General features: G+C 52.6%; 12 protein-coding genes across 12 annotated transcripts; 8 read left to right on the forward strand and 4 right to left on the reverse strand.

Moving 5' to 3' along the window:
- Nucleotides 1-2,511: 2,511 nt before the first annotated feature.
- Nucleotides 2,512-4,824, forward strand: PG994_011864 (translation initiation factor eIF-2B subunit epsilon; the record flags this gene model as incomplete). Its single annotated transcript, XM_066863273.1, has 3 exons — nt 2,512-2,610; nt 2,689-2,745; nt 2,803-4,824. 3 exons carry the CDS (start codon nt 2,512-2,514, stop codon nt 4,822-4,824), a joined length of 2,178 nt encoding a protein of 725 aa, XP_066712383.1.
- Nucleotides 4,825-7,145: 2,321 nt separating this feature from the next.
- Nucleotides 7,146-9,928, forward strand: PG994_011865 (homocitrate synthase; the record flags this gene model as incomplete). The annotated part of the gene is made up of 14 exons (XM_066863274.1): nt 7,146-7,215; nt 7,293-7,318; nt 7,408-7,483; nt 7,599-7,924; nt 8,005-8,200; nt 8,307-8,347; nt 8,537-8,600; nt 8,657-8,674; nt 8,736-8,782; nt 8,839-8,876; nt 8,929-9,014; nt 9,320-9,360; nt 9,428-9,530; nt 9,594-9,928. 14 exons carry the CDS (start codon nt 7,146-7,148, stop codon nt 9,926-9,928), a joined length of 1,467 nt encoding a protein of 488 aa, XP_066712384.1.
- Nucleotides 9,929-10,102: 174 nt separating this feature from the next.
- On the reverse strand, nt 10,103-11,154 carry PG994_011866 (oxidoreductase; the record flags this gene model as incomplete). Its single annotated transcript, XM_066863275.1, has 4 exons — nt 10,103-10,541; nt 10,570-10,708; nt 10,740-10,946; nt 11,085-11,154. The coding sequence occupies 4 exons, from the start codon at nt 11,152-11,154 to the stop codon at nt 10,103-10,105; spliced, it is 855 nt and encodes a 284-aa protein (XP_066712385.1).
- An 832-nt stretch (nt 11,155-11,986) lies between these two features.
- Nucleotides 11,987-13,006, reverse strand: PG994_011867 (uncharacterized protein; the record flags this gene model as incomplete). Its single annotated transcript, XM_066863276.1, has 1 exon — nt 11,987-13,006. The coding sequence occupies one exon, from the start codon at nt 13,004-13,006 to the stop codon at nt 11,987-11,989; it is 1,020 nt and encodes a 339-aa protein (XP_066712386.1).
- Nucleotides 13,007-15,193: 2,187 nt separating this feature from the next.
- PG994_011868 (uncharacterized protein) lies at nt 15,194-15,897 on the forward strand (the record flags this gene model as incomplete). Its single annotated transcript, XM_066863277.1, has 2 exons — nt 15,194-15,412; nt 15,478-15,897. The coding sequence occupies 2 exons, from the start codon at nt 15,194-15,196 to the stop codon at nt 15,895-15,897; spliced, it is 639 nt and encodes a 212-aa protein (XP_066712387.1).
- Nucleotides 15,898-16,458: 561 nt separating this feature from the next.
- Nucleotides 16,459-16,923, forward strand: PG994_011869 (uncharacterized protein; the record flags this gene model as incomplete). The annotated part of the gene is made up of 1 exon (XM_066863278.1): nt 16,459-16,923. One exon carries the CDS (start codon nt 16,459-16,461, stop codon nt 16,921-16,923), a length of 465 nt encoding a protein of 154 aa, XP_066712388.1.
- Nucleotides 16,924-17,455: 532 nt separating this feature from the next.
- PG994_011870 (uncharacterized protein) lies at nt 17,456-17,940 on the forward strand (the record flags this gene model as incomplete). Its single annotated transcript, XM_066863279.1, has 2 exons — nt 17,456-17,615; nt 17,687-17,940. The coding sequence occupies 2 exons, from the start codon at nt 17,456-17,458 to the stop codon at nt 17,938-17,940; spliced, it is 414 nt and encodes a 137-aa protein (XP_066712389.1).
- A 23-nt stretch (nt 17,941-17,963) lies between these two features.
- PG994_011871 (uncharacterized protein) lies at nt 17,964-19,385 on the forward strand (the record flags this gene model as incomplete). Its single annotated transcript, XM_066863280.1, has 1 exon — nt 17,964-19,385. The coding sequence occupies one exon, from the start codon at nt 17,964-17,966 to the stop codon at nt 19,383-19,385; it is 1,422 nt and encodes a 473-aa protein (XP_066712390.1).
- Nucleotides 19,386-19,977: 592 nt separating this feature from the next.
- Nucleotides 19,978-21,739, reverse strand: PG994_011872 (DNA primase small subunit; the record flags this gene model as incomplete). The annotated part of the gene is made up of 3 exons (XM_066863281.1): nt 19,978-20,677; nt 20,772-21,416; nt 21,507-21,739. The coding sequence occupies 3 exons, from the start codon at nt 21,737-21,739 to the stop codon at nt 19,978-19,980; spliced, it is 1,578 nt and encodes a 525-aa protein (XP_066712391.1).
- Nucleotides 21,740-22,791: 1,052 nt separating this feature from the next.
- On the forward strand, nt 22,792-24,046 carry PG994_011873 (uncharacterized protein; the record flags this gene model as incomplete). The annotated part of the gene is made up of 3 exons (XM_066863282.1): nt 22,792-22,847; nt 22,905-23,145; nt 23,225-24,046. 3 exons carry the CDS (start codon nt 22,792-22,794, stop codon nt 24,044-24,046), a joined length of 1,119 nt encoding a protein of 372 aa, XP_066712392.1.
- A 440-nt stretch (nt 24,047-24,486) lies between these two features.
- Nucleotides 24,487-24,963, forward strand: PG994_011874 (uncharacterized protein; the record flags this gene model as incomplete). Its single annotated transcript, XM_066863283.1, has 2 exons — nt 24,487-24,699; nt 24,802-24,963. 2 exons carry the CDS (start codon nt 24,487-24,489, stop codon nt 24,961-24,963), a joined length of 375 nt encoding a protein of 124 aa, XP_066712393.1.
- An 883-nt stretch (nt 24,964-25,846) lies between these two features.
- PG994_011875 (glycoside hydrolase family 16 protein) lies at nt 25,847-26,785 on the reverse strand (the record flags this gene model as incomplete). Its single annotated transcript, XM_066863284.1, has 3 exons — nt 25,847-25,948; nt 26,013-26,159; nt 26,225-26,785. The coding sequence occupies 3 exons, from the start codon at nt 26,783-26,785 to the stop codon at nt 25,847-25,849; spliced, it is 810 nt and encodes a 269-aa protein (XP_066712394.1).
- Nucleotides 26,786-27,513: the final 728 nt, after the last annotated feature.

Consider the following 27,513-nt stretch of genomic DNA (forward strand, 5'->3'; position numbering starts at 1 on the left):
GTATCCATGCGAACCCATACAACTGACGGGAAAGAATTCCGCTTGCAGAGGTGGAGGTTGCTGGTGGCCTGTTTTGAACCCCTCGCGGCCTGTTTATGTAGCTTTCCCCAAACCCTGGCTGTTGTGTTCAAGTGCTTTTTAATTTTCTTTTCAGGTCTTGCGCTGTGCCAATCAAAGACTACCGGGAAAGGTCATTGGACAGATATTGACAATGATGGGCTTCGATACATTTACACGCCATGGGTATTTCTTCTTCCTGTTTTTGCTCCGCTCCGTCCTCCGTCCTGTGTAGCAATGATCGGACCTCGAGGTTATATCGTATTAACTGTCCCTCACAGTACTACGTGCATACGTCAGTCATGGTAAGATGATGGTTTCAGAATGTTCCATCGTTCTCGATTCCCGCCGTGCCTAGCTGCTTACCGACAAAAACTCGCCATTGGTTTCGTTTTAACCTTATCCGCTGGTTTTGTCCCACGGTCTACTGTAGGTACATATGTATCTCATACAAACATAGTGGTTGAGCTGGGCGGCTGAATCTCAATATACATTACCAAGCTCTGCGCAGTTGTCAGACGGACATGGAGCACCGGTCAATGGATGAGAGTCTAGATGCTCGTTCTTGGCCCAAGGGGGGGGGGGGGGGCAGGTAAAGGGTAGCCTTGAGCTCGTCGTGCAGGCGAGTCCAGATGTCGCGCCGAAGTCGTTTACAGTAGGTACTGAGCCGGGCTTCAAACCGTTGTCTGCGTGCAGATATCGGAGTCGGCCTGGAAACAAATTCCTGGTGGCTGAAAAAGGCTGTAGAGTCAATTTGCCAATGGGGAATCCGTGAGCCAGCCCCTTTTCCTGGCTTTTTGGGGACCCATGATGGATTATTTTGACACCATTACACACCCAAATACAAGTACACAGTAGCACCATTATATTGTCTGGTCTGAGAAGACGCGTAAATATTGAACGTGCTGTTCTCTTTTCTTTATGGGTTAGAACGCGGATGGTGGGAACAAGGATGCCGTGGTCTCTTCAACGAGTACTGATTCCCGACTGAATCTGGAATACATGATATGATGCAAGTATATCATTGCGCATGCCTGAGGGATTATGAGTATCGTTCGACGCAAATAACATCCTGCCTACCTTGAACACATATGCCTACCCTGAACATATGTTTGCCCAATAAGACATTCGCTGGTCGGCTGAACCATAACGGAGCTATGCGGAGTCGCGCTGATAATTGCAATCGTTAGGTTCGGAACCACCAAGTAGGATCATGAGAGAGTCATTGCATATCCATATGAGATATATCATATACGAACGAGCTTGATATGCCAGTTTTATTAAACGGGGACTGGGCAAGATGCATACTTGGATGATAGCGTCCTTTCCAGTGACGATGAAACGTCGACCTCCGACACTATCGATGCAGACGTTATGGCCCATCTCTTTGCATGATATGTTGCTTGTGGCCGGCCCTCTCGGGCCAAAGGAAACCACTGCGAAAAGACATTGCACTTTCTCAGTATCGTTCGCGTTCTTGCCCCGTCATCTCACATCCATGTTCCGGGAAGAAGGTTTGCTGCGCTTGACTTTGATAAGAAAAGGAACGGAAAGACAGCAAAGATATACATACAATAACTTCTAGCATATGTGCCAACCACCAGTCGAAAGCATCTTGATTGATCTGGTAGTCTTTCCAGACATTGAGGCCACTGTAACTGATTGGGCAAAAAGACCATACTGTTGAGACTCTGAAGACTGTCAAATGCCGGGCCAATGGCCCATGACGTTTTGATGACCCCGAGCTCAAAGCGAGACTCAACAACCCCTTTCATCACTCTGGATAGGGATGGGAATTGCGTGATACTCAGTCAGAGAAGCCGTGTTAACGAAGACACATTCCACTTGGACATGGATTGGAGCCGACTCGGACGGTCTACATGCCCTTGTCTTCACAGTCTCTCTTCGAGAGGAAAGAAGCAGACAATTCCTCGAGTGTAAGACTAGTTGTCGAGTTGACTACAGCCTCCAAAAAGTGCTTGGTGGTGTGACCTGCTTCACGATGCAGTCATTGCCGTGTCCGTCCGCCTCCCCATACACACACCCCTGGATCCGCAGACACTCTCGTCACTCGAAGCATTTCAAGATTTCCGATTCTCTGCTGTAGGTACGCAGACCGGAGATGCGACTGGTGTTTGCCTCGGGGCCAGACTCAATCTCCTAAACATGCATAATGTTGAAGTTATGAATACTCAACTTACTTTAGACTAGGGTTTTATGCTTGCATGAGATAAGACACCTTATGAATTATGACGAATTGATAATTGATAAGGTCCGGTCCGTGTGCCACAACTGCCCCTCCAAAAAGTCATTGGAGCTTTCCAGGCTCAGCCCGCGCCGATCCAGCCATTGAGTCACAGGGCTCGTACTTTGTCAACGTCACGGAGGTCGTGAGCCGGCAGCAACTTCTTTACTGCTCGCGATATACCGCTTTCGCATATCAACAGGCAAGACATGTCGAGCAAAGGCGCCAAGGCCGGTGCTTCGGGCAAGGCCAAGAAGCCTACTAAGCCAGGTGCAGAGGACAAACGAGAGGATGTGTTGCAGGCAGTTGTACGTCTTGATCGACCGCGGGGCAATTTATTGCGTTTACGATGCTTGACTAACCATGTGATGCCTCACCCCCTATAGATCATAGCCGATTCGTTCCAAACTCGCTTCCGACCTTTCACTTTAGAAAAGCCAAGAGTGAGATTACAATTTTTCTTGACTCGAGGGCTTTTCGTTCGCTGACTGATGTCGTAGTGCCTCCTTCCGCTGGCCAACACGCCGTTGCTCGAGTACACCCTCGAATTCCTTGCCATGAACGGTGTCCAGGAGGTCTTCATCTACGCATCGTCGTTCCAAGAACAGATCGAAAGCTACATACGCCAGTCGCGATGGACACCGATAGCCAGGTCATGCCCATTCTCCACCGTCGATTTCATTCGAGTCTCGGACGCTCGATCAATCGGCGATTTCCTGCGTGATCTTGACAAGCGCGGCTTGATCGAGAGCGATTTTATTCTAGTACACGGCGACCTAGTGTCCAACATCTCCCTGGATGGCGCGCTGGCGGCGCATCGGGCGCGGAAAGAGGCCAACCGGGACTCCATAATGACCATGGTACTGAGAGAAGGCGGCGAGGACGAGCATCGGGCCAAAGTCAACGGCATCTCTCCCGTATTCGCTGTCGACCCGCAAGCAAAGCGCTGCTTACACTACGAGGAGATGAACCCATTGCAGTCGGATCACCACGTCGAACTAGACTCCGATATGCTGAAGCAGCCAGAGCTCGAGATCAGAGCGGATTTGATCGATGCCCAGATTGACATCTGCACTCCCGATGTGCTCGCGTTGTGGTCCGAAAGTTTCGATTATGAGTTGCCACGCGCGAACTATCTACATGGCGTCCTCAAAGACTATGAGCTTAACGGCAAGATGATTCACACTGAAATTGTGTCAGACGGTTACGCTGCACGGGCGACAAACTTTCAGATGTATGAAGCAATCGGTCGTGATGTGCTAGACGGATGGACGCATCCATTTACCCCAGACAGCAATCTGATCAAGAAGCACACATATCAGTTGCGGGATAACAATGTATACCGGGAGGACGAAGTAACAATCAACGATGGCTGCGATATCTCTAACGCTGCTCTTGGCCAAGACACTGCTGTCGGCCTTGAAAGTAGCATAGAGAATAGCATAATCGGGCGCAATTGCAAGATTGGCAAGGGTGTGGTCATCAAAGACAGCATTATCTGGGAAGACGTCACCATAGACGATTATGCTGTTGTCGAACATTCAATAATTGCCGAATTCAGCACTGTCGGGAAGAACTCTCAAGTGAGCTCAGGCTGTCTGCTAGGCTCTGGTGTTGTTGTGGGAGATGGTATCGCTGTTGCCAAATCCAGCATCATTTCTGTGCTCTCTGCAATGGGCACCTCGGCAACACCCAATACTGAGCTGCTTGGTCCTCGAGGCAAGGGTACTCTCTTTATTGACCCAGACATTGAGGATATGGGAGAAGATGACCCTGAGCGGCTTCAGTTGTCACTAGGTTACTCACTCGAGGGCTACGAATTATATGCTTCGTCTGTTTCCACACTAGCCTCAGGCGACGAGGAGGTTTTGTCGGATGACGAAGCACGGGACACAGTAAGAAGCGGCCGTACCACGTCATTCGCCTCCGATGATTCGTCTACCGCTGGCGCTTCCAACTTCGTGACGGAAGCCGTACTTGGTCTATTGGAGGTGTTGCGGGGCGAATCTGGCGATTTCGACTCCGAGAAACTCGAGTTCACATCGCTTCGATTGGCCAATGACGCTTCGGATAGCGCTGTCCGCCGGGCAGTTGCGACGGCACTCGTACGTCGGGCAGTTGAGCTGATCAACGCCGAAAGCGGCGGAATGGAGACGAGCAAAGCTGCTAAGTGCGTTTTGACCGAACGCAAGGGTGCCAAAGAATTTGTGTCTGAGGTCGGCGTTGGGGGAGACAGTGTTCCTGAGCAAGTTGACTTCATCCTGGCTGTCCAGCGAGCTTGCGTTAGCATCTCCCGAGTCATCGAGGTCCAGAAAGCAGGAGCCCTGTGCTCAGCTCTGTTCCAGCAGATGTATAGCGAGGACATCTTAGAAGAAGAGGGCATCCTGAAATGGTGGGAAGATGCTCGAGCTAAGGAGGGCGGGGAAGCGATGGAACAGGTTCGGGAAAAGTGCAAGGCCCTCGTCGATTGGCTAGAAGAAGCCGAAGAAGAGGATAGTGATGAGGAAAGTGATGAAGACTAAGCACATCATATACCCTAGAACTACCTAGTAGTAGACAATGAATGAATACCGTTAGCTGCGGAAGGATCCTAATCGACAAGTGAGACATCAACTTTGCCCATATTCAAGGGGCTCACGCCACGGGTACCCCTTTCTGGAATGTATGTCGCATCAGAGCGCGGCAATTACCCAGCTGACTACACCAACGATATTGGGATGCCTAAGCTCAGAGATATCACTCGTGACACTTCTTGTAGGCCTTGAAACTCCCTACCAGCATCCGCCTTAGCCACAACTCATTGCGTTTTTGCGGGAGGAGGGTTGCCTGTGCCGGGGGGGGGGGCGGCCGGCCGGGCCTTCAGATTAGCCGCGAGTAATGCCACGCGGAAGCGAGTAGACAGCCATTTCAAGAGCGTACATAAAGCCGATACTCATCTCAACTATGGGCCTTCTAAGATTGTTGTACTATGCTTGCTCGTAAATCGAGAAAATTGGCGAGACCTTTGGCGAAGTCAAATGCGCTCTTTGTTCGGAGTTAGTTGTTGCTCCAGTGATGGGGCTTTCGCGACGAACTAACAGGTAGATAGGCACACATATCGGTTTCGCGCATCATTATCTTCCCAGCATGCAAGTGGTGACACAGCCAACACGTACTTTAAGATGCGCCCTGTTCTTGCTATAGAGCCATGATAGCGCCATCGAGGTGTTATATTACCTGTAACGATTCCTTCCGCCTATATTTTCGTATACCCGACCAGAGTAAACCACACGGTATCTGACCCGCGTGCCGCGTCTAAACTAGGCGCAGTGACTCCATGACCACCAGGAACTACTCCTGCCAAGTGTTGAACAGTTCCCAACTGGCTCTGAGATCCGTACGTTGCGATGACCCATCAACAGTGATTTCTCATAGCAAATAACTCCTGTACCTGCGTACGTGTGTATTAAAGTATCACACGTTTGTCTGTAGCAGTGGTCAGCTCGACACGACACTGATGAAGCACATGATACCAATATCGGGAGGATTCATGGCCAGCCCCTGATTCCGTGCTTTCAGATTTAGCAGTAAAACGGTCCCTCCGTGAAGTTATAGATCAACCTAGGTCATTTGGAGCGACGTGCTGAGATAGGTAGAGCATCGCCGTGCGGTTGAGCCGCATCTCCAGCCGGCAGCTGCTCTTATTAGTCATGTTGCAGGTTCTATTCCATGTCTGCTGAGATAAGCATTGCAGCGAAATGCATGTGCTTGGACAAACGGTGCATAAAGCGCGCCCAGCAGCCCAGGGCGGATGCCGCATACTTGCGCTTGTATGCTAGGCCATCTCTTGGTTTCCCATCTGACCGGCCAATAAGCTAGCATGGCGATAATACATGTTAATACCACTCAACTGCAATTGATCTGTTGCCCTCGTCTGCGATGTAAGCAGATCGCCACAGTATGACGCAATCCATGCGCTGTTTGGCGATGCGATCTCAGGTCGTCCACTGAGTTGCTTGCAGTACTGCGTACTACACCGGATGCTGTGTATAGTGTTGTTTATTCATCTTCACTCAGACTCCCCCAAAAGCACCAGAATAACGTGAAGTGATCCAGATGCTCGGAACAGGCAATGGCCTATTAGTATCAGGCATGGCATCAATCCTTTTTTTTCTTGAGGCCGCTATAACCGGAGAGCCTGCACTCATACACCTGCAAATTATGTAAGTGCTACATAATATAATAATACGCAAGGCTTCTTGTATGGTAACCAATGGTGTGCCGTAGGGTTCACAAACAATACGTTACAAGTTGCTTTGGAACATGACATTTGATCAAGACACGAACAGCCTCCGATATACATGGTGATTATTGAATTGGCAAATGTTGCCCTGAACAGTACTGAAGCCTGAAGCCGGCTTCGGGTGAGTGAAGAGTCAAGATCCTGGCAAGCCTGCGTCTTAGTGCCTAACCTACAGGCTGTGCTACAAGGGACAAGCGAATTTTGCAGTGGGCTGGGCATTGGATTTACCAGCTTGGGCAATTTACGTGACTGGACGTCACTGTGGATTGGGGATCTGGCTATGCCCACTGCGTCCAGCCAATGTTACAGCACATAAACGCACCCTGCAACTACCCCGCCTTACACACCCAGTGTAGTAGCCACAGACCCCTTCACCCACATCTTTTTCCAGGTCTTCCGCAGGCCGCTTGTGGTGACTCAATTGACATGAACGGTAACCAAGGGAAAAATCTACTATAAAAAAAATTGGTACTCTTCACTATTCGAACTGAATACTTGATTCTCACCACCCGACCAACCGACAACTGTTGATACATCCTTACCAACAGTCCACTATTCACAATGTGTCCTACTCCAGACGCCGCTCCGGCCACGAATGGCCGTGCTAATGGCACCGATACCTCTGATCCATGTTGGTCATTGCCTTTGATTTGTCTCTCGTCTCGTTGGCCTGCAGAAACTTCGTGCTAACTTGAGTGTTTGTCTCAGCTCACCCGGGCTTCACTGGCATTGCTGTGAGTTTATACCTTAATCCTCAATTGATCGGGCGAAAACCTCTTGGCCGGTAATAGTTCAATGAATATTCTAATCGCAATCGCTATAGACCCAGCGTACGCATCGCTCCAGCCCCTACCAGCCCGTCGGCGATTTCCTGAGCAACGTCTCCAGGTTCAAGATCAGTGAGTCGACCCGAACAGCAAGATAGCAAGATATCCTCCCCAGTTATACTTCTTCCGACCACAAACTCTGCGTCGACAATATCGGATTCTCGCTAACACAATTACCTAACGCTAGTCGAGTCAACTCTCCGCGAGGGCGAGCAGTTTGCCAATGCCTTCTTCGATACCGAGACCAAGATCCAGATCGCCCGGGCCCTCGATGACTTTGGCGTCGACTACATCGAGCTTACCTCACCGGCTGCCTCTGAGCAGTCCCGAAAGGATTGCGAGGCCATCTGCAAGCTCGGCCTCAAGGCCAAGATCTTGACCCATGTCCGCTGCCACATGGACGATGCTCGCATGGCCGTAGAGACCGGTGTTGACGGTCTCGATGTTGTCATTGGTACATCGTCGTATCTTCGCGAGCATTCACATGGCAAGGACATGACCTACATCATCAACGTGAGTGCACTGGTGAAGCGGGGCCTTTTTTTCTTCAAAATCCTCGGCCGATATCGGACACCATATTAACGAGTAGACAGACTGCGATTGAGGTCATTGAATTCGTCAAGTCCAAGGGTCTCGAGATTTGCTTCTCCAGCGAAGACTCTTTCCGATCCAACCTCGTCGATCTCCTCTCCGTATACAGTGCCGTCGACAAGGTGGGAGTGACACGCGTCGGCATCGCTGATACGGTTGGATGCGCCTCGCCCAGACAGGTCTACGATCTTGTTAGAAGTAAGTTTTCGCGTGCAATGATCGCTGCTCATCACCTTTTTTTTTTTGCTTCTGCTTCACGAGCTGAAACGGGGAACCAATGACTAATCTGATTGAACTTGCACAGCTCTGCGTGGTGTCGTAAACTGCGATATTGAAACCCATTTCGTAAGTACACCTCTTTGCACGTGCTCATGCAGACTTGTATTTCATTGGGTCAGCGAGTCTCGAGTTTGGAGCATACTATTTCTGGCCCCATGGGGATATGAGTGCCAATCAAAACCACGTCCCCGAGCTGCATCGGGCTGCCTATGACTTATGCCTTTTATGTGACTGACTCGTTGGCTATTTTATCAGCACGACGATACCAGCTGTGCCGTAGCAAACGCTTATTGCGCTCTCGAAGCTGGTGCCACACATGGTATGTCACCTCACTGTCCCTTCTCTTGGGAGAATGCTGTATTAACTCTTCATTAGTGGACACCTCCGTTCTTGGTATGTCGCTGTTGCGCAAAGTCGGTTGTTCGTGGACAGCCTTACTGATCCGAGTTGTCAGGTATTGGTGAGCGCAATGGTATCACCACTCTTGGTGGCCTGATGGCGGTATGTCCCCCACAGCGCACATGTGTTTATTGCAGCATACTGACAATCTCATATAGAGAATGATGGTTGCCGATCGCGACTACGTCATGAGCAAGTAGGTTATGGGTTGCTATCTTGTTGATTATTCGCATTCTAACGAAACCCAGGTACAAACTCCACAAGCTCAAGGACCTTGAAAACCTCGTGGCCGATGCCGGTATGTCCCCTTCCGCTATCTTCCGCGGCGGTGTTGGTGTGTGTTGGGTTCACATCGACAAATTTGGGACTTTTCCCATGGCGTTGCAGCTTATCGGCGCCTATTTTCATTCTCACTTTCGAGAATCGGATACTGCCGTGTCGAGGAATCTGAAGTTTCAGCTTTCTCATCAGATGACGGATTATTCCGCTCCAATGACCATCATACAATGGAGACTGGGTGGAATTTTCCAAGCGACCCTCAGACCCACGATGTTGAACCCCAGCATACCCCAGACCGACCCCTCCAACTTCCCACTTTTATCACGTTGATCATTTTGGGAAAGCAGCTAACGAGTGCAGTGCAAATCAACATCCCTTTCAACAACCCCATCACCGGCTTCGTACGTAACTCTCTTCTTTTGCTCCCGATGACTCCCACGTGTGGATTGCAGCTGACATAGTCTAAAGTGTGCCTTCACCCACAAGGCCGGCATCCACGCCAAGGCTATCCTTAACAACCCGACTACATATGAGATTCTCAAGCCCGAAGACTACGGTCTATCTCGCTATGGTATGTTCCCAAAGAAACGATCCATCAGTTGGTATCGGTGCTAACGAACTGTTTCTCATTCAGTCCACTTTGCCTCCCGGTTGACCGGCTGGAATGCCATTAAGAGCCGTGTCGAGCAGCTCGGTCTCACCATGACTGATGCTCAGGTCAAACTCTGCACCCAGAAAGTCAAGGCTATGGCTGACGTGAGGCCACTCGCCATCGACGATGCTGATTCGGTCATCCGTACTTTCCACCTGAACCTCACAGCGGACCAGGAGAAGCCACTGCTTCCCAACATGACGTCCGAGGAGCAGGCCAAGTTCGAGAAGGCTGAGAAGGAGCTTGCTGGTGAGCCTGAGCAGAAGTCATTAGACAAGACGGTGGTCCAGGAAACGAACGGCAGTGTTCAGGCGTAAAATGCAATCAGGGTCTGGAGTTAGGACAAAAAAAGAATGAGGCAATTGCCACACATGTACATACTAAAAAGGCAATGCAATTAAGGTCTTAAAACAGCGTGTTTTTCTTTTTTAACATAACGACTCACCTAGGGCATCACTCACACATAATGTCGTGAACATCAACGGTATCTTTTACATGAACCTTTCCAGTTCCTTTTCTGTAGTCCCAAAGCTGGCTGGCATATTTCGCATCTCTGGCCTTAACCCTTTCTCTGAGGACAGCACTCCAACTGGCTCATAGAAGCCACCCTGTTCGATAGAGTCGTGAGGAGCGCTGACAGCCCACAGATGATTGAAAGCGCCCTGCTCCGTTGTGATGATCTTGCCGACGTTCGTCATCTGAATAAATAGTCGGTCGCTCGTTTTGAGGTCGGTGACCAGGCCCGTGGACACGACGCCAGGATGGATGCTGAAGCAGAGCAGTGTCGGGTGGCGCTTTGCCAACTCGCGGGCGTAGAGCATGTTGGCCAGCTTGCTGTTGCAGTAGCGGACCCAGCGGCCCAGCAGGGCGGACTCCTGGGTGGTCCGGAGACCGCCCGAGAAGTCGAGGCTGCCGCCCTTCCAGCCCACGCTGGTGGTGTAGATGATGCGCGGAGGACCGGCGGCGCCGCCCCCGGGGCAGGGGCGGCAGGGCGGCCGTCCGCTCCAGCAGCGGCAGCAGCTTCTGGGTCAGCAGCGCGTGGCCCAGGTGGTTCGTCGCGAAGTGCACCTCGTAGCCGTCGGCGACAGGCCCGCGGGCTTGGCCATGATGCCCGCGTTGGCCAGGAACACGTCCAGGCGGCCGCCGCGCGGACGGACGCGAGGCTCGCCAGGTCGCAGGGGACGAAGGTTACGACGGCTTCGGCGGTGGGGGCAGTTTGCCGGACGCGCTCGAGGGTTTTCGCGGCGGCGGCGGCGTTGCGGCCTGTGAATAGGAGGCGGGCCGGGTTCTTCTGGGCGAGCTCGACTGTGAGCTCGGCGCCGATGCCGCTGGTACCTAGAAGAAGAGGAGGAGGAGCGAGGGTCAGATTGAGGGGGTGGTGGGTTTCAGCAGCTGGGACACGCCACGGTGGTTTCATTGGTCGGCAAGCAAATCTGTGCGGGATATCACTCCCTCCACTCTCTTACGACGTACCTCCGGTGATGAGCAGTACGCGGCCGCTCAGGTCGGGTATTGTTGACTTGTCGAACTTGATGCCCGACATGACTGTTAGCCGTTGACGTCGAGTTTCGATAGCGGTTCAATTGCTTAGGCAAACAGTTGAAGCTGTGCAAGCGTTTAGGGATGTGTGTGTGTGTGTGTGAAGGTAGAGTGTGAACACCCAGAACTGAATCATCAACAGCACCCATAATAGAAAAGGACCGTTTCATTTTATACGAAAGGCCTGCCGGGCTCACGGCTTGATGGAGGTCCCGATACTCATTTTGGTCGATGCGTATACGCAGCACTCGGATACTAAACGCTGTGTGCGCGGTGCATGTAAGGGGGAATATGTGTGTATGTTCGGACTACGGAGCATCTCATACATCTAGATGCTCAGGGGTCACGCCCGCAAAACATGGCTAAGCCACCACTAACCAGTCAGTCCCAACCAGGCATCCAATCGTAAGAACGTAAGCAGTAGTAAGTAATGAGAGGCCGGCAGGCGAGCGCGGTGAAATGGTAGCCTAATTCCACGACGCGCATCCGAGTACGCTGCCTACTTTATTTTACCCTGGTCTGGTTGCTATCAGTACCAATTATGCATGATATCCAATCACACCACAATGAACGGCGCCGCATTGCTCCAAGATCTTTTCGGTACGTTCGCCCAATCTACAGGTTCAAGATTATATTAATACAAATGAAAGAAGTGAATTGGAATCAAACTCGAAAGAACCAAATATTATAACAAATGTAAAACACTTTCCGCTCACAATTCCGTGCGCAATACTCCCTCCACCTAATCACCATCCCCTTCTCACTAGACCTTACTACGCAGCCCCCATCCGTTTCCGCATCCCCTCCCTCGCCATATTGTCGTCTTGGTGTGAATTTTATGGCTTAGCGTGGCCCATAGCTAGTCGCCAGCGTGGTAGCGTAGTTGCTGGCCAGAGGCTGATCACCCGAGGCAGTCCCGTATCCCGTGGAAGTAAAATATCCTGAGGCAGCCCCATATCCTGTGGAAGTGGCATATCCCGAGGCAGTCCCGTACCCAGTGTTGGAAGCCCCGTATCCTGTGTTGGAAGCCCCGTATCCTGTGGAAGTACCGAACCCATTGGAAGTAGCATATCCCGAGGCAGTCCCGTATTCCGAGGCAGTTCCGTATCCGGAAGCACTTCCGTATCCAGAGGCAGTTCCGTATCCGCGGAGGACCCGAATCCAGTCTCGGCTCCGTACGTAGCAGTTGCAGTGGCTGAGTAGCCCTCACCTCCAGTGGGCGCACTGCCCTCCGAATACGTCGGCTGTGCTCCCTCTCCTCCGTAGGTAGCAGTGGTCTCTGCCTGGGTGTAAGATGGCGCATCACCCGCCGAGTACGTGGGCTGGGCTCCCTCTCCTCCGTAGGTAGCTGTGGTCTCTGCGTAGGTGGAAGTCTCCGCGAAGGTTGCCGTAGGGTACGCTGCGGACCATGTAGCCGAAGTGGTAGTCTCCGCCTCACTGTAAGTAGGGTGTCCGTTACCGTGACTGTGACCCCAGCCCTCGGTAAAGGTAGTAGACGTGGCCTCCTCCAACCATGTAGTCGTGGTGTAGTCGGCACTAGACGTAGTCTCTGTCCATGCAGGCATGCTGTAATCGGCAGTCGACGTGGTGGTGGTCATGTAGTCGCCGTGAGAGGAGCCACCATGCGACCCGTGGCTACCAGTGTTCCAGTCGTGAGGAATGCTACTGGCATAGTCGCTGCTTCCAGAGTCGCTTCCCCAGCCTCCCTGAGCTCCTCCGCTCTGGGAATTGCCGCCATAGCCTCCGTGCACTCCGCCGGCACCACCTCCTGCACCGAAATCCCGTGCATGTTGCTGGATTCGGGCAGCGGCTACTCCTCCGAAGAGCGCCAGAACGATGGCCTTCTGGCAAAGCATTCTGAAATATGAAAGAATGTAATATAGTTGTACCGGTGGTCAAGGAATGAAGAGGGATACCCTTTCAGAACAGGATAGTCCAGGATTCTGTGGAGTTTCCAGGGAGAGAAGCGAATAAAGGCAAGATTGCGTGCCTAGTTCGAGTGATGATGGGCAAGATACCGGTCAATAACGATGGATTCTTGTACGTTTAAATAATCAGTTAGCCATAGTATTATTATTTGGCCATGTCTTGGCCGGGTCTGTTTCCCAAAAAATCACGGTCCATTGTATCCATCTGATGAACATGGCCAACGACAAAGTATACTCTGATTAAGTCCATCCAGCGTAGGAGCGAATAGAGAAGCTTTACGGATGGATTGAGAAATACGAGCAGAGCTCAAACATTGGCCATCATTGGAGTTGGATCTTAGCAAAAGCCCCGAAACAGCGAGATCCGGCTGCCCGGTCGAGAGCCGCGGCCGCGTCGATGTCTTACACACAGATTGTCTCGGACTTTTGTTAGCGATGGGACCCTAAAGGGAAAGCAACGACGTCATGTGCGAACGACTCCCAATGTCTCAAAATGACAGACCACACGATGCTTATCTGATTAGCCTCAAAATGCGGGCATGTAAAAATTAGGGGGAAGAACCATGTGTGAAGACATGTTGACCTCAACATCGCATATCTTTTCAACGTGCCAACCTTGCAGAGAACAGCGCAGAGCTTCCATGGCAGTACAATATCTCCTGAGGAGTGGCATGGTTTGCGTCAGGAATGATCCTTCGAAGCAGAGGCTTCACAGTTATACACTGTTGAGCGACACAAGTCAGGGTCAACAAACTCTAAAAGCTCCAGGTAGTTCGTCGGCAACACATAATCTCGACTGGAGTCGTGCTGAGCGTTCGAACAAGGTCTAGAATGCAAAGAAAAATTATGATAGGAGTGGATAACCTAGCAACGGTCAGATTTGATCGTGCTGTCAAGCCGTAACAAGCACTGTTCCTTGGCAGACTTACCCCCAAGGCCTGACCCATGGACAACGCCATCCTACTATAATCTGTATATCGTGGCAGTGATAGCAACACAGAGCAAGTCGAGTCTGAAGGCTCACTAATGGTACATACCGTCTCGTAAGGGATTTTGTTCGAGTTGGCGACGGTGGGTTTGTATGTGGCGAGCTAGCCCCATGGATTTAGATATCATAAAAACCATGTAGGATACATGTAGAAGCAGGTTTCCCATAGACCTTCGCTCCCTTATCTAGGGTTTGTAGATAAAACAAGTGCAATGTGATTACAAAGCACTGAAAGGCCACCGGACACACGTATCTCCCAGGGCTGGGAGCAGAGGTAACCTGCCGCGCCGGCATGTGTCCCCCGAAAAGGGGGTTTGCTAGATCCGGAGCCGACCAAATGTTCAAGTGAAGGCACATGGACGGAACTTGTCCTAGGTTATACAGCACATTTTAATCTTTCTGTCACTATCTAAAATCGCATAACAGTGTTACACGTGTTATGTACTGTGACATTTGGCCAAGTAGCTGCGGCATCACTTCGATGAGATGGCGTTGTTTTCCTTCCTCTATGCAGTCCGAGTTTTTGATACCTCTTTGACGATACTCATCAGAATCATTACAATTCGGACATCCAATGCAGCTGCAATCCCAGGCGACGCACGTAATGACTTGGTGTAAGTCCGCTTCAGAATGTGCCCCGATGCAGGCAGTGATGCTTCATATTCCTTTTCCGGCGCTTCACACACAACATGTCATGCCTTGGGAGCGTCCAGCCCTGCGATTGACCATTCAGTCCTCGAGGACCGTTGAAACACGGCGATACGGTGGTTTCTAGGTGAGGCGTTGCTTGTATAACTCCGGTGGCGTTCGGAGTTCCACGGTCAATTACATTGGCATGTGTAAGCTGACATCTCAAGTATACAGGCTGGAATGAAATATAAATACGGGTAGTATTCTGCCAGAACCAGCTGAGAGTGTTATCCGCACTGATCTCTACTATCAACACCGGTTATCGACTCTTAGCACACTACACTTTGTCACTTCTCGCCTACCTTCCTCTACTTCTCACAGGAATTACTCTCACGCAATGCCTTCCTCAATCGATCTCTCCAACCCCAACCGCCGCATCGAGGTAGGCGTCTTGTTGATGAATGGGTCGGTACCACTCTAGCCTTGAGCACATCGCGATGGAGACTTACACGGTGTTTATGAGCATGACCGAAATATTGGATGTCGCACCTATCGACCTCCTCAATGGCATGACCAAGGCGGTTCTCGACAACGTCCCGGCAGAGTTTTCCCCAGCCGACTTCAAGACCAAAGCCCTTGATATCGGATTCCATTGGGTGTCCGAGACTGGTCAAAGGACCAGCCGCTTGACCAGCGGCCTGTCCGTCGTACCAACGGTAGGTACTTTACCAATGCACTTTCTACGTGTATCTGGGCTGACTATGTTACCTATGATAAACAGGACTCCTTCGCGACTTGCCCACCTTTGGATATTGTCCTGATGGGGGCAGTTCTCCAGGAAGGCTATCAGCCGACCGAGGCTGAGCTGGCCTTCGTTCGCAAGTGCCACGAAGACTGCTCAGCCTTCCTGACCATCTGCGCCGGCATGATGGTGCCGCTCCAGGCCGGGATCCTGAAGGGCCTCACGTGCACGGCGCCACAGGCGATGCTCCCCATGCTGCGGGAGAAGGCCCCGGAGACGAACTGGGTTGAGAAGCGCTGGGCGCGCGACGGCAAGGTCTGGACCAGTGGCGTCTTGCTCAACGGCCAGGACCTCATGGTCGCCTTTGTGCGAGAGTACTGGGGAGGCGAGGGAAGTCTGGGCGAGGCGGTGATCCAGTTGGGAAGCTGGCCCCTGAGAAGTGTCAATTATGACGAGTGATGTCGGCAGATGGTCCGATAGCCGTCCGAGAATGTATCGTATACTGCTACTTTATCGCCCTGCTGGCCAACGAACTGGTTCAGCTCATACATGGATAGGTTTCAGGGGAAATAGAGTTAGGTTGCGTGTTCGTAACAATGCAAGCCACAGTTCGATGCACCATAGTCGACAACCAAGCTGCCTGGAGGGCTTTGACTTGCGGAGTAGACTTACGAAACGGCCTAGAAGACCCTGAGGCCTCACAATTATGAATTATCGAAATGCTCTTTGCTATAGTTCGATCTAGGTTCAGCCGCAATGCGATGTGCGTCATGAGTGAACCACCAGAGAGGCTAACACATATCCTTGGCAAAGACTGAGCTGAACTACGTCATCACCTGGAACAAATCAAATATAGAGAGAAAGAGACCGCATTCTACTCGCATTGCAACAATCATTACTTACTGTCTCTTGCACGCAATTCGCGCAATCCACAATACCGACCTTGTTTCACAAGGTACAAGTAGACACTTCAATAACATTCCGGACTTATTCGTCAGTCCCCACCACCTCGATCATATCATGCTTCTACAAGTTCTGCACATCGCGCAAGCCGCCCTGGCGGCCTACGGCGGACAGCAGTCCTTCCACGCCATCCAGAACCTGCTGAAGTACGAGGAGGCAACGCAGAAGCTGGCCAAGTACTCGAACGAGGCCGACCGGCAGCTGCAGAAGACGCGGGCGACGCAGGCGGCGGGCGCCATCGCGCTCATCATGTCGCTGGTGGCGTCGGTGCTGCTTGCGTTCCGGGGCCACTCGTACGGCTTCCTGGTGCGCACGCTGGCGTCACCGTTCATGGCCGGCTGCCTCTTCCTCGCCCGCCAGTACGTCCAGGACTACTGGGGCGGCGGCAAGCGCGTGCCGCTGCCCAAGATGGGCAGCTACAACGACGCGCAGAAGCAGACGGAGGACCTGGCGCAGGTGCTGGAGAGGCTGATGTTCTCGTGGTGCGCTACGAGCGTGTTGTGCCTGTTGGCGGGGTACTAGAGAACGGCATTGCTACTGTACATTGGTAGTGCCTTAAAAGAAGTTCGCATGACAGAGACAAGCCAAAGGTGGTAGAACCAAGGCGGGTACGGTGTTTCTGAACTCCATAAAAAAATGCTTATCTAAGGCAGTCTTTGATATATCATTCTGGCGTTTGTAAGTCCGAATCAAGTCCAACATGGTGAGTAAAAACGTACAGTAGCACCTGTGCTGCTGTGAAATACCGACAATAGGGGATTTGGGGACATGCCGAACTCATAATAGAAGGTGACGGGCCCACCATGGAATTTCCAGTGAAAGGAGCTCGGACCATAAATGATGATGCTGCGCTGCAACTTTCCGATCGACCAACCTAGACTAATCTAACCTAATGCCTGCCAAAAAGTGACTGGCCCTGGGAATCGCGACTCGTCTTCGACATCCAAGGAAGCAAATGCACCGAGGGGACACGCGATTATCAACTAGCAGAGACTCGCAACCTCTTACGCAATACCCATCTAGCCTGGAACCTTTACCATGTCAATGTAATTGGATGCATGTGTCCAGCTACCGACTTTCGTTTGTGCGCGATCTTTTGCAACGCCTGATGATGGCGTCAAGACACCCCAATGGGACCCAGAATGGCCCTGCCACCAACACGCATACCGTCACTGCTTTGAGCAGGTGGTCCATTCTGGATAAGAAGTTACCTCGTAAGTCAACTGCCTGAAAATGCTAATAGCTTGTCGTACACCAGCTGATATATCTCTGTCTTCACTTTTAGCCGTTGAGCAGATCAAGGCTATCCATGTCTACGACTTCGACAACACCTTGTTCAAGACGCCACTACCCAACCAGAAACTGTGGAACGGCCGAACCACTGGTGCCTTGGGCTCTCCCGATATCTTCATTAATGGCGGCTGGTGGCACGACTCGCGCATCCTAGCGGCTACGGGCGAGGGCGTCGAACACGAAGAAAACGGGGATGGAAGGGATGGTGGAACGAGAAGATTGTCGAGCTGGTGCATCTCAGCATGAAGCAGGAGGATGCCTTGAGCGTCATGTTGACCGGGAGATCTGAACGTGGCTTCTCCGAGCTAATGAAGCGCATTCTTGCCAGCAAGGGTCTGGACTTCGACATGGCCGGCTTGAAGCCCGCCATTGGACCGAATAACGAACGGTTCTCCAGTACCATGAAGTTCAAGCAGGTGTTCCTCGAGTCACTCATGGAAACCTACAAGAACGCCGAGGAGATTCGGATATACGAAGACCGTGTAAAGCACGTGCAGGGCTTCCGCGATTTCATGGCCGATTTCAACCGGCGACAAGAGGGACACAACGGCCAGAAGACACGCGGTCCCATCCACGCCGAGGTCATTCAGGTTGCCGACATCTCCACAAACCTGGATCCCGTGGTCGAGGTTGCCGAGATTCAGCATTTGATTAATGCCCACAATGCAATGCTCGACCAACCAGGTCCTCGGCCGCCTGGAGGCAAGCGAAACGAGCGCCTGATGGTGAAAAAGACCGTCTTTTTCACTAGCTATATGATTGGCAAGGCGGACTCCAAGCGGTTACTCAAGCTTGTACACCTGCCCAAGCTCTCGCACTCCGAGCTCAAATTCCATGCTAACAACATAATGATTTGTCCTCGCCCGTGCCCGGAGAGCGTCATGGAGAAGGTGGGTGGTATGGGCACCAAGATGAAGTGGAAGGTAACCGGCACGGCATGCTTTGAGAATAGTATCTGGGCAGCCTCGGTCGCGCCTGTGCCGCCAACAGCCAAATACCACACCGACAACCCCAGGCCACTGGTTGTCCTTGCCCTGCGTAAGGGAGCGCGTCCCATGGATGCTGGCAAAATCCAGAACTGGCAACCCGTCTCTCCAGATGAAGCCTTCGAGTTTGAAACGACGGTGGGCGAAAAGGTTCTACTGCGGATTGAACCGGAAGACTCGAACGAACATGACTACGAAAACTCATTTAACAGATCATCTAATAAGCGAAAACACAGTGAGACAGACGGGCAACATGGTGGTCCGCATGCTAACTCGCATGGAGACCGCAATTTCCATTCGGGAGGATACGGGGGCCGTGGTCGCGGAGGATTTCGAGGCGGCGCTAGAAGCGGCACGCCTAATCGTGGACATCGCGGCGGTCCTCGAGGCGGAGGTTACCGCGGAGGCGGTCGTGGGGGCAGAGGCGGAGGTCACGGCTATAAATCGCTGGATGACCTTGGCGGCCGTGACTTCTCGACTGGTGGAGGATACGGCCAAGGTCCGGCTGTGTCGTATGATGATCAGTTTCCCACCTTGCCGCAGGGTGGTCAACCCGGGACCGGCTTCCAGGTTCAACCGCCTACTGGCCCGCAGAGCATGGGTTACCAACAACCAAACTGGCAACCTGCTGCTCCTTCACAGGGCCGTCCTACGGGGGCTGGACCCAGTGGATTTGGAGGCCCCGACCTGCAGAACCTTTACTGACCAGAACCTACTTGAGACCTCAGTCTGTCTATAAGCGCAGTCAGCGAGCAGCACCTGCATGCGTAGAAGAATCATTTTGCCAGCGATCGCGTCTCTATCTTACTTGTGGGTATTCTTACATCTGGTCATCATTCCAATCGGATATGAATGTTATCTAAAGGCAGTGGCAAACCAGTGGCAAACATGGACTATGTGTACGATAGATTGAGCGACATACCCATTGCGCATCTGAGGCGCATGTACGCGAGGCGTTATTTTGGCTGGAAGAAAACTCATGGATGGCTGCAAACCCATGACACAAAATGTCGATTTGTTCACAGCATGGATATTATCTGTATGAGTGTACGAGTGCTTCTTCAATCAGTCTCGGATATGACAAAGAATGATACTTGATAATTCTCACAAACCACCACCCCCAGCTTCTCAGTGTACCATTGATTGGCGATATTATTCATGATTACGGTTGTCAATTGTAAGTATCGACCTTCACTCTTTGACAGCATTGGGGGGCGATCAGATGGCTTCATACGAGTCGGTAGTTTTGATTTCGTGCCATTAGGTAGTTTCGTGATTCGTCTCACCGCTCCCCTATCTAGAACTCCATCCCGTCGGCTTCTTCTCGTTCCCTCTTGACTCTAGCGTCACGCTCATCCTTCATAAGTGTCAGGACAAAACTCCGGAAGTACTCGACATAAGGCCTCAAACTCGTCTTCTCCCAGTCCTGGATATTCGTCCTCTTGGCGGCCGGGCCCCCGTCTTCTTTCTTGATTTCCGGCGCGTTCTCCTCCTTGACAGTATGATGGTCCTCGCTGCCGCTGCCGCCCCCCTCCGCCTCCTCCTTCCACTCGTCGATCTCGGCCAGCAGCTCCTGGACCGTGGGGACGGCGAGGGGGTCGAACTCCTCGAGGCGGCGCGGGTCGATGGGGACGCAGACGCGGCCCGTGCCCGGGTGGATGACGAAGGGGCTCTTGAGCAGGTGGTTGAGCTTCTTGGAGACCTCGATGTCGAGGCGCGGGTACGTGTACTCGAGCACGACGTCCTGCTTGGCCTCGAGCAGCTGGCGCGCATCGAGCGACTTGGAGGCGCCCGACTTGGCCACGGCGTCGATGTCGGCCCACTTGGCGGCCGACGAGCGGCCCGGCGACGCGTCCCACTTGTTCTGCAGCGCCGTCGTCAGGGGGCGGTCCGGCAGCAGCGTCAGGAGGTGTGCCGCGCGGTCCGCGTCGAGCCAGGGGTCCTGGGTCGCCAGGACGTCGGTCTGGAAGTAGGGGGCTAAGAGGTCTAGGGAACGGCTGTTTTGTGTGCGTTGTATAGGTTAGCTTCTTCCGCGAACAAACTACTATCAAGGACGTGGTGGTGGTGGTGATGGGGGTCGGGTCGTCATACCTGATATGAGGGTGTAGTGGCCTCCTCAGGTTCACCTTCTTCCCGCCCTGTGCGCCGCCCTTGATAACCTCGAGGTAGTTTGCCACAGCCCTCCGCTTCTGGTCGTCCATGGTCCGCACCTTCTTGTCGCACACCCAGGCGTGTATACCGCGCCGGCCCGAGTAGACCCACATGATATGCTTGAAGCCAAAGTCCTCGCGCAGGGCGGCGTCGACAACCTTGACGGCCATGACCATGAAGCGCCAGCACTTCTGGCAGATGTTGGCCTTGTCGCAGCACGTGCGGATCTCGTCGTAGTCGGTCAGATCGATGTCGAAGCACAGCTCCTTGGCGACGGGCTTGAAGGCGCTCGCGTTGCGCACCGTCTTGCGGTCGCGCGGGTTCGTCGTGTAGACGGGGCCGATCTCGATGCGCGAGGGCAGCAGGTTCAGCATCTCCTTGCGCATCAGGTCCGACGTCGGGTAGGACATATAGCGCCGCCACACGTCGTTCTGCAGCGTCAGGGCGAACTCGCGGTGCGCGAAGTCGTTGGTCGGCGTCGGGCTGTGGTTCAGCCATTGGAACAGGTGCCGCCAGGGGAAGAGGCGCTGGTAGAAGGAGCGGAGGATTTCGGGGTCGGAGGCTTTTAGTGATATGCCGATTTCTCTGTTGTGTTGAAGACAAGGTTAGCATCGATGGCTGTTGCTCGGGCTGCTTGCTGCTGCTGCTGCTGCGGGAGTGTGGTTGGATGCGCACAATGGAGAGCCCGGCGCCGCGGTGGGCGAACTGGATGGTTGTGTTTCTTGTGGCCGAGAGCTGGGAAACTCCTCGTCTTCCGAGTCTACATCTGCGAACAGGTCTTCAAGCTTCACCTCCTTCACCTCGACATCGCCACCATTTGATGCGCTGGGCAAGGGTGCTGGCTCGGCCATGGTGATGTCGTTGTTGGAGGCCTGGCTATCGCCATTCTGTATGGATTCGTCGGCCATGATATGATGTCTTGGGCTTGATTGCGGTGCCTTCGGTCACTGGTTATACGGCATGGGTTTATATGAATTGGCTGTCGTCGATCTCGGGAGAGTGTGGCATGCATGGATCTACTTCATGGTGGGGTGTGACATCTAAGAAATCGAGACGCGCCCGAAGCTGAGAGACGCGTCGCGCGTAAATGGGCACTTTCGAGGTACGTACCCTATGCTTCCAATAAACGACTCCACAATTCCACACCCGCCATCAAGACGACATCACCAACTTCACCTCTCTTGCATACAGAGGCAAGAGCTGCAGGTGACCTCAAATGATCCTCGACCCCGCCATACTATCCAGGCGGCTCTCCAGGGTACCTGGATCTCATCAAAAATTGACTGACTTGATGTAGGAAGTCTGCAGGAAGTTTCAGTGGCCGGTGACTGAGGGATGAGTTCGCAAAATGGCATCCTCATAAAGGCCACTCATTTGGAGCAGTCTTGCAGAGGAGAACTTAGGATGTGGGATCCTACAAGTGAGTTAAGTGAGAAGTGACGACTATGAAAGATCTGGGCACATGGAAAGATTGAACCAGCTGGATTATTCCTAGAAGGTACTAGGGTTATTCATTGGTGTACATGAAGTGAAGTAGGTCTGGTAGAAGAGAGTCACCCTCAATACACTTTCCTAGCAGCCGTACTTACAGGGCCGTTTGTACGAGTTGGCTCAACTTGCTCAGGCAGCAGGCTTTTGTGAATGAGTTGCTGAGGCAGCAGACAGGTAGGGAAGCCCACCAGACACAGCACCTCTACCCGATATCTGGCAGACTGGTATCCATTAATACATTTGTTTATCGCCCGCAAATAACTTCATCCTCATCGGAGGCTCACGCTGTGCGGTATCAACACTAGGGGCCACGACCATTCCTGCTGCGCTTCTACTCCAATAATTCAGTAGGCATAGCAAAAAAAGCCTGGCCGCAATAGAGCCCCGACCTACAGTCCACACAAGGCCGGCACTGCCAGCACGACGAATAACTTCCCTGCGGACGGCTCGTTACATTTCTCGCATCAACATGACCAGTCATCCTTCTGGTTCGACGCAAGCTGTTGTGGATATGTCTATTGGATCGTAAGTCCAGCTTCCTCTGTTAAGACTCCGCTGCCTTCTCATAGTAACGTCTCGTAGTGATTCCCCCGTGTCTTCAGTCAGCGTCTACGTCGGGCCAGAGCGCCGCCAGTTCATTATTCTCGGCCAAGTGCTTAACAAGAAGTCCATCAAGTGGAACCTACTCTTTAAGAGGTGCGGTGCTTTCCAACAAGATTATGCTGATCTTGCCGACGAGCTTTTGAAGTTTCGGTTGGATGCAGTCGACCCTGAAGCCTTCAATCTCTTCGCACAATGGCTGTACGGCATCGAGCTTCCTCGGGTCCCGCTCAATTGGCCACAGCCCCCTTGGCCTGAATGATGGTCACCTGAGTGAAGTGCCAGTGCCTGCCCAACTCCAGAGTTCTGGTGCTCTCAAACCCTGGGTCGAGAAGAGCGAGGTTAGTTCGGCGAAATCTAGCTTCAATCACATTGCGTTCCATGGTCCATACCGCAAGTTCTCGGCCGAGGAGATTCGCCTGGCAGATATGCTCAGATTTTCAGCTGCCCGCACCAGCACAAGCTCCACGACGGATGCAAAGAGCCCTCCTGAGAGTCACGTTTCCCCTAGGGAGGATATGCTATCTGGAGCTTTGACGAACATGACTCTTCAGCCCCGTCAGGAAAAAGCTACCGCTGAGTCTCCCAATGCCCGACAAGCATCACAGCAGAACACCACGGCCAAGAAGGATGATACTGTTCCTGATAACCCTCTTCCTGCAAAACCTTTGACGGAAGCAATGGATGAGCGTACTCAAACAAATCTTTTGAAACTCATGCTACTTGCAGAGATGGCAGGATGGAAACAATGTTTCAGCGATGCTCTCGACAACTACCGCCATGGTGAAATCCATATCAAGCGGGAAACCCTCAATCACGACCACATTGACCTCGCGTACTCTACCATCGCGGCTGCTCGGCTTATGCCTAATGAGTCAATCACACTACAATTCATGGCCGACTATGCGTACTTTACGAGTCTTAAGCATGGGCACCTTACAGCCTATCAGCAGCTTTTCACCAAGTTCCCGAGATTTCTCAACGACACAAAATTGAGAGAAGAAGGTCGCCTATTTGTTCCTGGTGTAACTAGAGCAAGAAGGAAGGATATGACCATCGTCGCTGCATTCCTAAGCCACGAGGAATCCCCCCTACATACCAAGGAGGCTCAGTATCGAGTCTAGTGATATCGCCAAGGAGTGACCCTCAGGATTTGAGAGGTCTGACTGGATGTACGATTTACGCTGAGCCTACAAGAAGAAGCCTATGTTGAGCAGGTTAGGATGAAATGGTTGTTTGAGTGTCGAGCCTAGTTGCGACACGCTTCGGCGGACTCCATGTTTAGACTTGGAGAGATGGATACTTCAGCGGCCAGAAGACCTTTGGTACAGAATTCTGGCGTAAGTAAATCAATTAAGCGTGTTTCTCGATACATGTAATTCATTCACTTGGCATAAGCGCAGCAGTTCGTGATAGATGATTCCAGGGGTTGTGTGGATAGGGATAAATCTGTACGCATGTGATGATGATGTGGTTGACCCACAACTAAACTTCTGTAGAATTTAGGCGAACGACCTAACGTATCAGACCACCCTACATACATCTTTCTACAGCATCGTCAACAATGGCAGCGCGTGCGCCTATTCCTGTCATATATCTTGTCAAGGGCAAACGCAATGCCCCTTCGTCATTGCACATTCGGTGCCATGTCAAGCCTGGAGCCGATAAAGTGCGCGAGGGTGTCCTGGCCGTGTCGGACGACGCCGTCGAACTGTGCGTCGCGGCGGCCCCACGCAATGGCGAGTCCAACAAAGCCGTCGTGCAAGTCTTGAGCAATGTAAGTTTTGCCAATTGTTAGAAACGTAGTAGCACATAAAAATACCCTTCATTATGATTTTGTGTCGTTTTCTGTTGAGTACCGACTTACGTGGCTCGTCAGGCTCTGAAGATCCCCAAGATGGATCTCCGCATCGTCCAGGGCTTGAAGTCGAGGGACAAGACCATCGAGCTCTCTTCTCCGTCGTTCCAGGCGGCTGGTGAGGCCAAACAGCAGGAGGCTATCTCTGCCATCCGGAAGCGTCTCCAAGAGGAGACAGACTAGGGAGCCCTGATATATATATATATATACTGGCTGCTGATCGGCGCAGCTTTGCGTGTTGACGCCCAAGCAAGCAGGCATACCAAACCACCCCTGCGTCCTGCTGCACTGCTCCGCCGCTTTCAACATTACTTCCCACAACACATTTGTCCACGGCGCACATTGTAGAGCGGTGACGCGCCTGCGCAAAGGAATCGGCACCATGTACTGCAAGATACTCATATTGTCCATCGCCTTGTTCAGGCTCTACAACTGCCTATGGGCGCCCAGCTACTACCTGGAGCAATCTGGTGTTGAATGTGAAATGAATTACGGCTCCAAGCGCTTCGAGGACCGCGGCTGACCTCCGCTGGTTCTACTGTGCTATGACGCGTACTGCCGGATGTAGGCCTGAGTGGCAACGCCAGTCATGATTTGGACATCCGTCAAGAGTTTGGCCTTTTTTCCTCTCGCGAATTATCGTCTTGGGGCCTGAATGGGAAACTTCCACCTGGAGTTGGACATGGAGTGCCTACAGCCTGCACTTGTGGTTTGGGCACATGGCATGGATGCGAATGGGGGCCCTGAGTCTGGTATGGATGGACACCCCTGGGGACATTTTTAAGTTGTGGCACGGGTTTACTTTGGAGACCTGGAAATCATGGAAGTAAGGGGTTTCACCTAGGGCCACTGAGGTGTGTTTCACCGCGCGAGACCGCAAGGCTTTATGCATGTGTTGCTAAGGATAAGTCATCTCAGGATGCAAAAGAAAGGTATAGGGGTACCGGTGATCAAAGGTAAAGAATCTACCGGATCCAACGATTCTTGATTCATATATACCGCGTTCTGAATTATATACAAGAACATATCTCGATTGCTCTCAAGATCATTCAATCACCACCCTTTTTCAAGGGTTGTAGCCAGTAACTTGAACATTGCGAATCTGGAACGTCGTCCCAGCGCTAGGACCGGGGCTGCCCGACGAGCCCTCCATTTGCAGGTCAATGATCTGCGAAAGATTGTTAGGAGATGAGGAAACAACCGAAGATGAGGGGGTCATCTAGGCAACTCACCAGGTAGAATGCGCTATTGACATAGTTCTGCCATACTGAGTGGTGATCTCGCCACCGTCCATGAAGAACTTGACCCATACGTCCGTCGCAGAGGCGGTTCGGATCTGGGCCTTGATGGTGTGCCACTTGAAGTTTAGAGTCAGCGATCTAGTCCCAATGGCAAAATGAAGTAAAACGTGTGAAACGGGTGGGGGCTGCTATTCTCGACTCACGTTGTCGGGGCTGGGGTAGGTGACGTCGTGGGCGGCGACCTGGCTGCTGGTGTTGAAGGTGTTGAAGGAGATCTTGCCGGAGCCCTTCCACTCGGCGACGTTGATCTCCGGCGGCCAGCCCTTGACGGCGGTGAGCCAAAAGGCGGGCCAGGTGCCCCTCGCGACGGGCGCCTTGAAATCGGCCTCGAGATCGTAGCCGCCGCCGGGTTTGACTGTGAGCTGCTGCTTCGCGAACACGGTGCCGGACAGGTAGTGCACGGGGTACTGCGTGCCGCCGTTGGTGGCGGGCGGCTCGCCGCTGGCGGGCGACGCCGTCAGCGTGAGCACGTCGTTGGCGGTTGACACTTTCGACGGGTTCATGCGCGCCCCGCCGTTGTGGTCCGTCCCCCACGGGTAGTTGTGGCTCCAGTACGTGTCGAACGCACCGAACGAGTCCTTGGGGATCACCGTCTTGCCGGCCGCCCGGCTTACGAACTGCGCGCCGGGTCCGTCGACTCGGGGGTACGCCGTGGCGACGCCGGCGAGCGGCAGCGCCGAGGCGAGGAGCGAGAAACCGCGCATAATCAGTAGCAACAACAACCACGATGATATGAGGCTGATGGCAATATAGCAAAAGAAGAGAAACACAGTCGAGTCAAATGAAGCGAAAGACAGGTGCAAGCCCTTGAGGGTAGAAGGGCAATGAGGCACGGGACGATGATCATGGCCGCATTATATATATGATAGATTGACTCCATACTCTGCTGTAGCAGTCGGCTAATTGGGACACTACAACCATAGCATTCACAAGCGTCCCAATGGAAACGGAGGTGTTTCGACGTGTGGGTGGTGGGAAATTGATAGGACCATGGATGGCATGGTGCCCAAGAGGAGAAACAAAGCACGATGCAACTCTGGGCCAGGGGTGATGCCAACTGCCGCATGCTGTCGTTTGTTTGAGGTTCTGCAGGTCTAGCGGCTGATGATGGGTCGAGGAGGATGGTCCGGGCTGTTCCGAAATACGAATAAACATCTCCAGGGCGCATCGCAATCAACTGTTATCATTCTACTTGCCTAAAGCGGGTGCAGATACCGGATACACACAGGGGCAGGAACACGGTGGTTTATGCAGCCTTGTCTTTGATTCGCGGATTTATCGACGCGAAGACGAGAAAAGAAGGCAGGCCAGGTCACTCCCGGCAGTTTGAACGTCATGAGCTGTTTATCTAGCGGGGTGTGGATCGAGGGTCTGTGTTACCTTTCAATGCAAACGTTCAATATGCGACGGGGTGAGAAACCTTCGTCGGTTC

Source organism: Apiospora phragmitis (genome assembly GCF_038363925.1).
Source record: "Apiospora phragmitis strain CBS 135458 chromosome Unknown utg000010l:1.0-9815664.0:1.0-9183399.0, whole genome shotgun sequence".
In the NCBI taxonomy this organism is placed as follows: Eukaryota; Fungi; Ascomycota; class Sordariomycetes; order Amphisphaeriales; family Apiosporaceae; genus Apiospora; species Apiospora phragmitis.